The sequence below is a fragment of the Emydura macquarii genome, unplaced genomic scaffold (assembly GCF_026122565.2).
Source record: "Emydura macquarii macquarii isolate MOO-44397 ecotype Brisbane River unplaced genomic scaffold, CSIRO-AGI_Emac_v2 contig_3671, whole genome shotgun sequence".
In the NCBI taxonomy this organism is placed as follows: domain Eukaryota; kingdom Metazoa; phylum Chordata; order Testudines; family Chelidae; genus Emydura; species Emydura macquarii.
The window spans coordinates 12,341,840-12,355,691 of NW_027133808.1; the positions used below are offsets into that span (position 1 = coordinate 12,341,840).

The window sequence follows — 13,852 nt, forward strand, 5'->3', positions numbered from 1 at the left end:
TCACATAAAATAATTTATTTGTTTCACCTTTAAAAGAGTTTATCTTAGTATCTTAACTTTTAGCAGTCTCATGAGAAACCACATACATTAAGGAGGATTCTTCATTGTGAGGAATAAAGTAATCCTTAATGTATGTGGTTTCTCATGAGACTGCTAAAACTTAAGATACTAAGATAAACTGTTTTAAAGGTGAAGCAAATAAATTATTTTATGCAAGGAGTGGTTGAAGTATGGTTGAAGTTTGTTGCCACGCTGTTAGTACTAAATGGAACATTTTAACATACCGTCTTTGAACTTTCACATCCTCAAACAAAAATCCTGTTCCCCTTCTTCCAACTTAATTTTGCAAATATTAAATCTACCTTTTCTCAATAGCCAACACAAGTGCCAGATGAGCGTCAGAAACGGATAGCTCAAAACTTTGAAGGACCACTAAGATTCAGATTGTCTCAAAACAAAGATGTGGGAAGATTTTAGTATTTTAAGCTTCATAGAGAGGAAAATATTCCTATTTATTTTGCAAAGCAATGGTTCTTAACCAAAATACAAATATTCAACTTTACTCCCTTAGGAACGAATTTTGGAGAAAATATAAATATGAAAGAAAATATAAAAGTGCACTTATGGATCACAGAGTGAAAAAGTACCTTTTTACATCTTCACCATTCCAACAGGCTAGCCCATCAGCAGCTGCTATCTCATTAATACACAGCTGATCAGCCAAGCCTCCATAGAATGTCTTGTAGAGCCGTAGACTGTTCATAAATTCTCTGCAAAAAAACCAGAGTTGGAATACTTAACAGTAACCAATCAATACTGAGCAATCAAACTGTATGCATTGTTATAAGAAATCAAAGAATGTGCCACTTTCTGTCACTCTGTTTATTGGTTCTCATTTATTAATCAATTCATCAATATTCTTTCTAGATACATTAGATGCCCTGAAGGACAGTCTACTCAGCAGCTTACAAACTTGAAATTATCCTCAAGTTCACACCAATTCACAGACTGATTGGAAAATGACTTTCTTGATTTTTCCTTTCCTTATTGCTACTCTGGGAAACAACAATAGGCCAACATTTCCAAAAATGCATGTCTAAAGGTAGGCTCCTAATTCCAATACTTAGATACCTAGATGTGGCTTGATTTTCAGAGGTGCTGAATATCCAGTAGCTCTTCACTGACTTCAAACTATTATACAAAGACTATTTATTGGTTAAGGTTTATGGGACAAGTGAAGTTTTGGGTAAGACAGGTTTGGATGTTTTGGCTGGTGTGAAACTGAGACAGAACCTTTGGTGGGTAGGCTGGATGGGGTCGCAATTGGATTTTGTCCTCAAAGAACACTGTGTAGGGCGGCTCCAACATGAGAGCCCTCATCTTGGAGATCCTTCTAGCTGATCTGATTGCAATCAGGAAGGCAACCTTCCACGAGAGAAGAAGCAGTGAGCACAATGCTAAGGGCTCAAAGAGATGCCCTGTGAGTCTGGACAGGATCAGGTTCAGATCCCATGGTGGGGTGGGCTGATGAACTTGAGGGTAGAGTCTTTCTAGCCCCTTGAAAAGCCTGACCGTCATCTCATGGGAAAATGCCTATCTACCATTCACCAGTGGGTGGAAGGCTGAGATGGCTGCTGAGTGGACTGTTATAGATGCAAGCACAAGGCTCTGTTTCTTCAGATGAAGCAAGTAATTCAATATGACCTGCAGCAAAGAATGGGAAGGGGAGAGATTGCGTTCGCAGGCTCAGCACGTGGAACACTTCCACTTAGCTAGGTAGAGCTAGGCAAAATCCCAATGTCATAAACAGGACTTTAGCCTGAATAAGGCCTTCCAGATTTAGCCCTAGATGTTCAGTTATTGCATTTAGTGCACTAGAAAGAAGCATATATGAGAACAAACCCATTCATTCTCTTATTTCTGAACAATTCAGCACTAGCCTCATCATACAAATAGGCTACTGATAAAAGAGACAATCATTTTTTGACACATTTTGTAATCCACATTGGTATGCCAATTAAGTCTAGCCTGCACGCTCATGCCCTCTCTCCCTCAGACACAAACACACACACACACACACACACACACACTCAGATAGAGATGATATTTAAGCAGCACCATCAATTCTTCTAAATTCTTTAAGCCACAGTAAGTGTCCTTGCTCAATCATCCATTATTTCAAAAAACAAAAATCTAGGTCTTGTAAAAGGACTGGATTCTACAAGCAGCATTCTTCTCAGTCTCTTATTCTCTACTAATGCATTTAATTTAATTTTATTGAATATAATCTATTCTGTTGTAAAATTAATCGCTTACTTTCTTCTTTCTTTCTGGTTGTAAAACTAATGTCTTACTTTCTTCTGTTGCAAAGTGTTTCTTCACTGTCTCTTGGAGACATCTTCATTCCTTGATTATCTTTGTTCTGATCAGGAGAACAACCTGGGGACTGTGTAGGCTTTCTCACAGGATGACCACATATGTTGTTTACCTAAAGAAAAGAAGCCATAAGGGGGGGAAAAATAATACCACCAGTTTAGCATAGTACAATTCCTCACCTTTTGGTTAAACTTTGATTTCAAATCTGATTTTATTAAGAATGAAGACCAGACCCCAGGGCCATTTTAGGAAGGTTAGCCAGAGTTCCAGTGAGTATGGGACTGTCATATCTATTATCCATATTGCATGTACCCAATTCAGCAAACAAGGTTGTTAGCTGCTGCCACTGTAAATACAAATGGTGAGACACAAAGAAGAAATGAGATCCAACAGAGTGTCCACAAGAAAGCAGGACTCACCCATATGTATTTAATTAACTGCTTTTTTCCAGAGACACCTTCATATTAGGGAGTTTCAGTATTATACACACAGTTAAAGTAATTAACCTGCTGAATGCTATAGACAGCATCATACTCTTTTTATCCCCCATTATGTACCCCAAGTAAAAATTTTGAATGTGTAACAAACTTTGTGATTCCTTTAAGATTATTGGATGAACATGGCATATTCAGTGCAATTACTTATAACACATACTGAACAGTTACTATGACAGAGACTTGCATTGCTGGCATGCAAAATGTAAGTTTAATTACATCTATTTCAGATATATAAATTCATTGGTGTTAACAGAATCTATTATCTGTTGCTCTGACAAACATATAAATACATACGCTGAGACAACTGCCTATCATGTTGACCAATGTTGTCTCATTGTTTCCTTGTCCTCCACCATCTGTGTCCATCTGTTTCTTGTCTTATACTTAGGTAAAGACCATCTGAGGTAAAGACCATCTTTTTATTTATTTGCTTGTTTGTTCTGTGTTTGTATAGTGTCTAGCACAATGGGATCCTTAACTAGGGCTCCTAGGTGCTATAGCAATAAAAATATAATACATAAATAAAAATTAAAATAATATTATGAACCAACATTTTATTTTAGTAATATTTGGCACTATGTTATAACTTCTGTATTAAAGAGGCTATTCAGTTCCCCATTATATCTCATTATTCCTATTACTCATTGAGATACAAATTATGACAATATATATTTATTAAATAGGAGATACACATACTAAGAGTCACACACAAGATGAGATATTAATTGGATTCAAGATAATGTATCTTATATGCACCAATATGCATGTATTACTAAAAGATTAGTACCATATGTGAATTATTTTAGAAATATGTTTCCTATATATACTCAATTTAATAAAAGAAGAGGGAAAGAAGTGAAGCAGATAGGAAGCCCCACTGCTCAGAATCCAACTTCCAAAGTTGGGACACTCCTCACAGTTGTCTGGAAAAATAAGGATTTGGCTCCAATTACAGAAAACTGAAAAAAGTTTTACATTTAGGTCCAGTGGCAAATATATGAATAAATATTTGCTAATTTTATTTCTGGAGGAGGATAAAGGAGTCGTGTCCATTGCCATGCCTACTTTTTGAACTAGCAACAGGGCCTGAACATATTATACTCTGGCTGAACAAATAGTTAGGGAAACAGCTATTAATTTCCACAACTAGAAGGGTTTGGATGATAGTTAATATATGTTCTAGAGAATATTTCAAAATGTAATTCATGGAACCCCAGCGGAAAGTTTTTGACTTGATGGTTTAAATTTTTGGGAGGAAGGACTGAAGGAAGGGTAGCTAGCAATTAAACGTTTTAATGGAAAATGTGTATCCATTCCTAAGACTAAAAGAAACTCTGAGTTTCAAACATGCCTTTTTATATATATATATATATATATATATATATATATATATATATATGTATGTGTGTGTGTGTGTGTGTATATATATATATATATACACATCCTTAACTGCCTTACTTTGCATAGACGAACAGAGTAAACAAAAAGATATCACATGAACTGACTACTTTAGAATTGACTTTATTTCAAAACCCACTATGGAAACACCACAAAGACATTTACTAGGAAATGTTTGTCCAGCATGCTGCACTATAAATTCAATAAACAGTAACAAAAAAAAAGTTAATAATAGTAAAGCTGAATGACTGACTTATATTAATGATAATATCACACACAGCTGAAAGAGTAAGCTCACTGACACTTAGAAAACTTTCCTGGGCCCAGATTTCTAAAGGTATTTAGGCACCACTATCTTCAGTGTTGCAATGCCTAAGTGACTGGGGAGCCTAAGTCCCTGTTGACTTTCAACACTGAGTAGACCAACACCTAAATACCTTTAAAAATCTGCACCTTACTTACCTGCTGATACATTGCTTCTGTGAGATGAACTACTGCTGCATGCAATAAGCATGCCATTCAATGATGTCTTAGGTACTGGTAACTGCCTGAAGTCTCTGATGCTCAAGATCCTGCTACTAGTGTCTGTCTATGATGTTAGCTCTTCCTATTTGCTTGGCATATCACATGAAGCAAAACTCAGACTTGCATACTTATATCATTCAGCCTACTGCATCCAATCTGTCTTTTCTAAATGTTTACTGGTGGCTGTCGTTTTTGAACCATTAACTGTACACGCGCACTGAATCTGCTATTGCCTTTCCTCACTAGCCCATTCCTCATTGTCACTCTGTTTCTTCATTAAATTGTTGTGCCCATGATACGGTCATATAGTGTAATCTTGTCTTGTCTTGGTGAGTCTGTGATGTTGTATGATTAAAATATGATCAGGTATATCATTGTTGCTACCACTGTTATATAATTGCAACAAATCTTATACAAAGTATGTCATGTAAGCTATCAATTAAATATAATTGTCCTGTTTATATGCATATATTTTTGTATCAGAAGTTATAGACCTTGACTACAGCATATATGTGGGATGCCAGTGCATACTCCTGAGTAACACCTACCAGGTAAAATCTACATTGAAGCCAGTCAGCACATTGTGAATGGACTAGGCAAGTTAATGACCCAATTGAAGGACACTTAGCTCGCATAATAGACCATAGAAGAAGCCTTTCCCCAACCTCTGAGCCTTTCTTTGGATGTTTTAGCAAGAGTATGGATAATGGCTGCTCCTATGACTCATCAAAGCATGCAAAGGCATGTGACTTGCTCAAGACTCCATCTTGTGTCTGAAATTTTCCACAAACTAAGTCAGGGAGCCTTTCCTCCATATGAGAGAAGGTATATAAGGCTCTGGAAGCATCTTCATTTTTTCCTCTTTCCTGCTCTAATCACTGACCTATGAATTTATTTAAGTCCATAGTCTATGTATCTAAATAAATGGACATGGACTTATTTATCTAAATAAACCTTTAGATATTAGACACTAAAGGATTTGCAGTTTTGTGATTATTGGGTAAGATCTGAGTTATATTATGACCTGGCTATGTGGATGATTTCTTGGGATTAGAAGAACCCTTTGTTTGATTAAATTGGTCTGAAATAACCACTCATCATAAAGGCTAGTGTCTGGGTGGTGAAATAAGGGCTGGGATAACGAAGATGACTGCATTACTGATTTCTTGCTACCAGTGTGGTGAGACAGAAGTTTATTTTTGTTACTGGCTTAGTATATCTTATGGAAGAACAACTACTGGTCTGGGGTGTATCCGCCCTATGTCTCAGCAGTTTGTCCTGAATCTGGTATCAGCTGTGACCCACTGAGGCACAGTGACAGGTCTCAAGTCAAGCTTTCACATTACAAACTCACAATCATGTTTTGGAGTAAATGAGATTAAAACCCCCCAAAAATACTCATGAATGATTTGACTATTGAGGTCACTACAGTCTAAAAACAAAGCAAGAGAGGGAACAGGAGAACTAGATTAAATATGTTTATTTGTTTAAAGTTTTTGATGAACTGAGTTTTATTTGGCTTTCTAGCATTGCACATACTATATTTTCTATGAGACATCTATTTTCCTTTAAGTATTCACGATTCTTCCCCATAAAAAAAACAAAAACAAAAACAAACAAACAAACAAAAAATCCCAAAAATGATATTCAGGGACACAATGAGCCTTATTCTTCCTGGAGTTGCCAAGATGTATATACATAATATTTCCAGGTATGTGTGGGTGAGCGAGAAAAAAGGGTAAGCAACATAAACCTTCTACAACATCATTATTGCAGTCAGTTTCAGAAAGTTAAAATACTACTGTATGGCATCTTTCCTTCGTTACCAACCAGCATAAGTTCTTGGCCCTTTTTGATCATGTAAACTGTTGAAAACAAAGATTTCTGATATCAAGATTTACTCTTTTTCACTTGCAATAATAATCTCCAACTGAGCTAGTACTGCAGAGTGCAATATATCCCAATGTTTGGCTCTAGTAAGTTAACTTTACTCTTCTTAGTTAAGCCACGAGAGGGAGCACTAGCATTTAAATATTATTTGCAACCATTGATCATGCTTTTACAGTTTATGTGTTTACAAAAAAGTTTTTAACATTCAACTTCTATTTCCAACCTATCCCTGGGGTGAAGGTGTTATGGAGAGAGCGAATATGAGGGAGAGAGAAACTTTTTAACTTTTAAAACACTTAATAAAATCAGTACAGAAACACAGTAATATAAGACACAAATTATAAATTCAAAGATAACTGCACATCCTGAACAGTACAAACTGTATTGTAGCTAATTGCCAATTGCAGAATAAATTGATCCAAATTGCTTATAACAGTATTGGCATGCTGGTTAGATGGGGGAGAGAGGGCATTTAACGTATGGTTTAACATCAATATGTCAAAAATCATAATAATTCATGTGAGATATGCCATGTCAGGTACTGTTAGAAAGGTTGTAATATGCTAAGTAAGATGATAATACTTATGTTCATGTGTGATATGTGAAATGGAAGTTATAGATATATTTGATATATCTGTATTTCAAATTGTGCTGTCTGGGTAACGACTCAGATAGGATGGATGCAGAACAATAGCCTGCTTAATGGCCCATTAAGACATTCCCAGGTGCAAGGGGCCAAAGGGGAAAAAACAGAGATGTACCTGATGAGTCACCAGGACTTGCCCATGTGACTCTGGACTCCATTTTAGTTCCTGTAAAACTCCACAAGACGCATGGCCAGGGCCAGGGGTATGTAAGGTGGTGTCCTGGGAAACCATTTAGTCTTTTGTTCCTGTTCAGCTACAGACACATACTTGCTTCTGGATCAATTCATCCTGCAACTGAACTGAAGAACTAAGACCTATCCAGATACTGGATGTATGCCAGAGGAACTGTGCAAGCCTGCAAACTCCACAATTCTCCCAGAAACTTGATGTATATGGACTTTCAATCATTTGTATGTATCTGATTTGCTTTGACCCTTCAATATTTCTCTTATGGTTTGTTTCTTTCTTTTATAATAAACCTTTAGTTTTAGTTACTAAAGGATTGGCTGGCAGCGTGGTATTTTAGGTAAGATCCAAACTCATATTGAACTGGTACTCTGGTTGACCCTTTGGGGTCAGAGGAAACTTTTTTAGTAAAGAGCATAGAGTTTAAATAACTGGTCTCTTTACTGGACCTAGTGGCTAATTGGGAGCCAGAAACTGAAATGCAGTAAAGGGGGCTGGGTGTATTAGGGTACTGGCTTCTTGATAACCGGTTTTGGGGAATCAGAAGTACAGTTTGTCACTGGTTGGGAAGTCTGGCTTCAGTGCCATCCACCAGCACTGGGAGAATCTGCTCCCTTTTTACAGCCTGCCCCGACCTTGGCATTCTCAGGTGGCTGCCCTAGGTATGGAAGGGTCACAAGTATAATATATAAACTCCAAATGAAGGCATAAAACCACTAAAACCTTAAAAAAAACCCAAAGAATATTGGCTACTCCAGTACCTAATAATTTACATGATCTACTTTTTTAATGGATGTCTTTGCTTGACCCAAAATAAAGTTTGCAAGGCATACCACTGATTTGTTTGTGAACCTATATTTAAACAGTAAAAATAAAAACAGTAGGAGAAAATAAATATCAAGAGACAAAAAAAAAATACCCTCATGTAAAACAAACAACAGCTGTAACCTGGAACTAGAAAGAAACAGATGAAAAAATGTCTCCTCTATGTCACAAAAAGGACATGACACTGACACTTCCAGAGTCAAATGATGCAGACACATAGCCCCATGAATAATTCTCCACAGGAAATCACCCATCCTCTTCACAAGTGGAGGCTTGTATACAGTTTGCTAGGCTGGCTGGCTGGAGTCCATCAGCAAAAACTGGCTTTCATACCATAACAGGATAATCAATCAGTATTCAAAAATAAGAAATCTTTACTGCAAGCATATACAATACCTTATGGCCTTAACTATTAAAAGTAAAGAAGACCCATTGAAGGCAAGCAAGCTGCCAGGCTTGTCCACATTCCAATTCACAGCAAGAGCAACAGGCAAGACAATAGAAACATTAGTATAATCAGGAGTGGTTCGCTCAAGGAGGCAACTGTCTAGCCTAGCAATACTGCCCCTAGAAATGGCTGACTTCACCTGGGATAAAAACTGAGAAACCTTGTGAACAGAATGAAAACCAAGCCAAGATATCTGCTGAGATCCATACAAATTAGTAAAAAAAAAAAAAAAAAAAATCAATGAATCAGTTTTATTACACTTGTTGCAGTAAAGAGACAAGATTCCTAGAAATAAGACTAGGAATCCTCACGGCAGGGTTATAAAACAGAAGTTTCAGCAGGCAGCAGTGGGAACTCCAGCCACCTATCCTCAGCTTAACAAAATCTCCAACCATTAAAAAGTCTTTGATAAAACCAAACAACACTTCAAAATTAAGGCACCCAATGTCCAGCAAAAATGTTCCCAATCAAAACTAAAAACCCCCTACCCACTAGAAACTAGTTGCTTCCAAGGAACAAACTCATCCACAAACAGCTGATCCAGAGACTGTAACCGAAAAGCAGTGACTCTGCTCAGAAAATCAATGAGACCTTGACTGCCTTCCACAATGGGCAGATAAAAAATACTCTACCTCGTTGCACTTCTTAGAAAAAAATTCAGAAGCAACATTCCTAATCCCCACAGAATCTGAAAGCACCTGAACTGATGAGGTTTTAAAGCATCCAGTCATCTTCCTTCCACTCTGCATGTTTCTTTGCCAGGCTAAAAAAAAACTGATTAGGCACATCCATTTGAGCCAGGCCTTCAAACTGAGCCCTAAGCAGTGCACCCCAAGCTTTGCTATCCAACTGGTCTCACAAGAGCTGTCAAGTTGTCCTGCAACCCAGTATTATGTCCCTGAAAGGCTTTTTTTTTTTAGTTCCATAATCCCCAACTCTAACTCCTTCATGCTCTGGCGAAGACCCAGGGTTGTTTGTGTGTGTATTGCTGACAAGAACATTTATTAACTTTACCCACCTCACACCATTGCCTCAACGAGGGGAAGACATCCTTTGAGGCAACCCAGGGCTCCCCAAAAATAATTGAAAGAGTCCAGAAAGTGAACACCTTGCAGAATGTGAGTGTTAAAATGCCAGTATGGACAACTGTCTTGCACAAAAGGAAGAGACAACAAAAATAAGACCAAACCCTGATCTGAAATTCCAGTAGGGACAATAAAATTAGAAAGCAAAAGAGACCAATGATGAGTAAAAACATAAAAATGATCCAAACAGGCCACAGAAAAAGCAGGCACTCAATCAGGTGTACTGCTGTGAATAAAGGTGAAAATATCACCACCCATCAGTCAGGACAAAAGCCTGTAAAAGAGCTGTAAGTTACTGGGCAGACAGTGGATGTAGTTCCAAATGATTCCTATCCAATCTCTCATTAAGAGTACAATTAAAATCACACCCCAAAATAGCATAACACTAGTCAAACAATTTGTCAAATGAGAATTAAAACTAAAAAACCACACCGTCTTCCTACAGTTGGCAAATAGACATTAATAAAAAAAGATGATATTGCTCAAACTGTCAATAAATGGCCTGGAACAAGTTCCTGCACAGCCACCAAATCGGTGTTCACCTTGTCCGCAAAAACAAATGGCAACTGCCGCACTTGCTATCAGGGCTGGCTTTACAGGTGGACACCATGGGTGACAGCCCAGGGCACCATGGTCAAGAGGCAAGATGAGTGGTGGGCCTTGGATGCGAGGCCATGGAAGGGAGCTCAGGGCAGCGGGGGGAGGAGGCAGCAGGGCCCGTAGATGATGAAGGGGAGCCCAGGGAGGCAGTGGAGATGGGGAGAGGCTGGGGAGGCAGCAGTGGCCAGGGGCAATGTGGGGTGGGTGGGGAACACAGGGAGGCAGCAGGGACCAAGGGAGGAGCCCGGGGAGGGACAGGGGAAATGGGAGGGGGGATGGATGAAGAGGTGGCAGTGGCCAGAGGCAATGAGGTTATGGATGGGGAGGCAGCAGGGGCCATTTTCCTTAAGCCTGCAGTGGACCCATGACTCAGAAAAACCTCCCTGTCCTGGGGTTTACTCACCACCAGAGGTGCCTCCTTCTAGCTATGCCATGGATTAGCTCTTTCTAGGCGCTGCACTCTCTTCTGGCATTCTATCCACCCATCTCTGCAACTCTATGTAGTCCTTCACCTCTGGCCAGGTCACTAGGGTCCTCTCCTTTCGGGGCAAACTGTCCCAGGCAGTCCACATTCCACTGCCTGGTCTGTCCCACTTGCCCAATGGCTAGCAGGGGAACCCAGGTCCGCCCTTTACTCTGGGTTCCAGCTCAGGAAGCTCTCTCTTCAGCAGCCAAGGTCCATGCTATCCCGTGCCTTGCTGCTTTTCCCCTGAACCTTTCCTACCTTTCTTTTCTTTTCTTTTCTTTTCTCTTACCTATCTTACCTATTTCTTACCTATTTTCTTATTTTCTTACCGATCTAAGAATTCTCCATGCCTCGTACCAAAGAACCAACCTCAGCAGCACCCTCAATATGCTTCCAACTGCACTGACCCAACTAGCCTGCTTTGCAGCACCCTCAGAAACTGGAGCCCCCTCCTTCAGTGGCCTTTTTTTTTGCTTTGGGGCTTTGCCAGCAGGTCAGAATCCTCAGCCCAGACCACAGAATCCATAGCAACTGGCTCAGCCTCCATTTCACAGTCAGGCTCAGACCAGGAAGCCATCAAGTCAGCAGCCACAGAACCAGTAATGCCATCACCCCCAGGTTGTAAAGTGGGCACTAACTCCCAAGAACCAATATGCCCAGAGACATCAGGAGCCAGTTGGGACCCAGCCTCTACCACAGCCACCCCACCCTGTGCTTCACTCTCAGAAACCCCCACATTCCCAGGAATGGGGCCACCATTCCCAGGGGCAGCCTGCCTCTTCTTAGGGCACTGATTAACCAAATGTGTCAGACTCCCAAATGAAAATTGGTCATGTCCTCAGTGGCCACAAACACAATGTAGTCACACTCCTCAATCCTATATTTCAGGGGAACTTTTAAAACTTTGGAAACATTGTTTAATATCTCATAAACCTGCCTATGAAAGGACAAGACATGCCAAACTTCTGGGGCTTTAGCACCCAAAGGAATCCTCCTGATAAGTCTAGTGATCTTACCATAACGCACCAGGTCTCTGGCCAGCTGCTCATTTCCTAAAAAAGGAGGAACGTTGGAGATAGTGATTTTAACAGCATGTGTTCAGAGGGGCACTACAGGGACAAAAATACACTGTACAACAATCCCCTTCACAACCACCTGCTCAATAAGCATGGCAACAAACACAACAGTCTTGCTCATGCAGGAGGCATAGCCAGAGGTGACACATGGAGGGGGCCACGTGGGATCACATACCCCCTCCCAAGATATCTGCCAGCGTTTGCCTGTCCAACTCAATCACATAGTGTGGCTGGACCCCCACACAACAGCTGCTGGAACTGGCAAGCTGTGCCCCACAGGGAAAGGCAGGAGCAACAGCTGGGAGCTGCAGGAAGAGGCTGCTGCTTTCCAGGAGGGAAAATTGAGGGTAAGGGAAGGGGCCTGCCTGGTGGGGGAGGGGGCGTGACTAGCTATTCTGGGGGTGGCCGAACCTTTAAATTGTGCCTTCTCACTATCAGCAGATATGCATTGTTTCTGGGCATAGCTCACATTTTTAAACCCAATCACCTTCCTCACAACTAGAACACGCTCCTCCACAGAGGCAGAGTCTGAAGGCAACATCCATGACTATCCATAACTCATGACCATTGCCAACAAACTGAGGTCTCTGTCTGCATGCCAGCCTGAAGGACAGACATTCGCCTGCTAAAACAAAAGAAATATTGAAATTATACCCCCAAACACCACTAAACTAAACAAACACAAAAAACCCAAACTCCACTTCCTCCAGCAAAAAGAAACACAGAGAGCAGCAAAACCCACACACTTGCAGTCTCACCCCCAAACACACCCACAATCCTCAGAGAGAGAGAGAGAGAGATTGATTTACTCTAGTTTGAGAAAAGTTCAGGCTCCAGTTTACTGGGGCAACAAGAGTTTATTGCAATGTGCTGGTTTTCTCTGAGAAGAGGGTAAGGAGAGAGAGAATGATGCTACACTGTGAAAATGCGAGTGCAAAATTGCGAGTGCAATATTGTTAGAGCAGAGTGAATCTACGAAACTACAGATATTTGGAAAGACAAAGGGAAAGATATAGGCTGGATCTAGTAAAAGGGGGAAGAAATAGAAATGGAAGAGTGACAAAAGAGATGTAAAAATTCTCATAATTGAAAGAGAAAAGCTATATAAGAAAAAATAAGAGAATAAATTGAGAGATGGAATGAGTGAAAGGAAGACAGAAATAGGAAATGTGACCAAAAAGGAATAAAGAGAAAGAAGGGAAAGAAAAACAAGAAGACTGACAAATGTAATTTTAGATAATTTTGTTGGATTAAGTTTATTTACAATGTATTTTCCTTGTAGAAAAGGTGAACTGAAAGGAGAGGAAGGCAAAATAAAGTAAATGGTCCTGGAATCTTCAAGCTACTCTTTGCCTGATGGCTGACACATGGGTGCTGTGCAAGCTCCTAGTGGTGTGCCTCAGTATGCATCGTGTCACACATCCTTATGATCAGCACGTGGATCAGTGCTTCCTCTTGCAGGGGTTGGATCTCTAGGCAAATCTTGCTAGGAAGACTGGTATTCTCAGTTTTTGTCTCAAGCTTGCTGGCTGCTGTACCACACAGTGGAAAATGTATGCAGTGTTTTTGTAGCCATATTGGTCCCAGTATATTAAAAAGACAAGGTGCGTGAGGTAATATCCTTTATTGGACCTTCTGTTGGTGAGAGATGTTGGCGCCCCAGTACAATTTGAGTTGCTTGACCACTGTCCTACAGGCCTAGCATAGCTTCAGTTGCTTGCTTGCCTATTCTGACCCCTGTAGCATGACATCTTCCACTTGGCAGAGACTGAATAACTTTATAGATGTCTCAGTTTCCACACACCACAGCACATAATAAGACAAAATACAGAT

General features: G+C 40.1%; 1 protein-coding gene across 1 annotated transcript in view; it reads right to left on the reverse strand.

Annotated features, from left to right (window-relative positions):
- GPC5 (glypican 5) overlaps positions 1-13,852 on the reverse strand; it is a gene marked incomplete at its 5' end in the record, with an annotated part of 634,518 nt that overhangs the window by 463,348 nt on the left and 157,318 nt on the right. The window contains 2 exons of the mRNA XM_067536868.1: positions 648-770; positions 2,355-2,488. Coding sequence (XP_067392969.1) covers positions 648-770; positions 2,355-2,488 — 257 coding nt within the window. The remainder of the gene's footprint in view (positions 1-647; positions 771-2,354; positions 2,489-13,852) is intronic.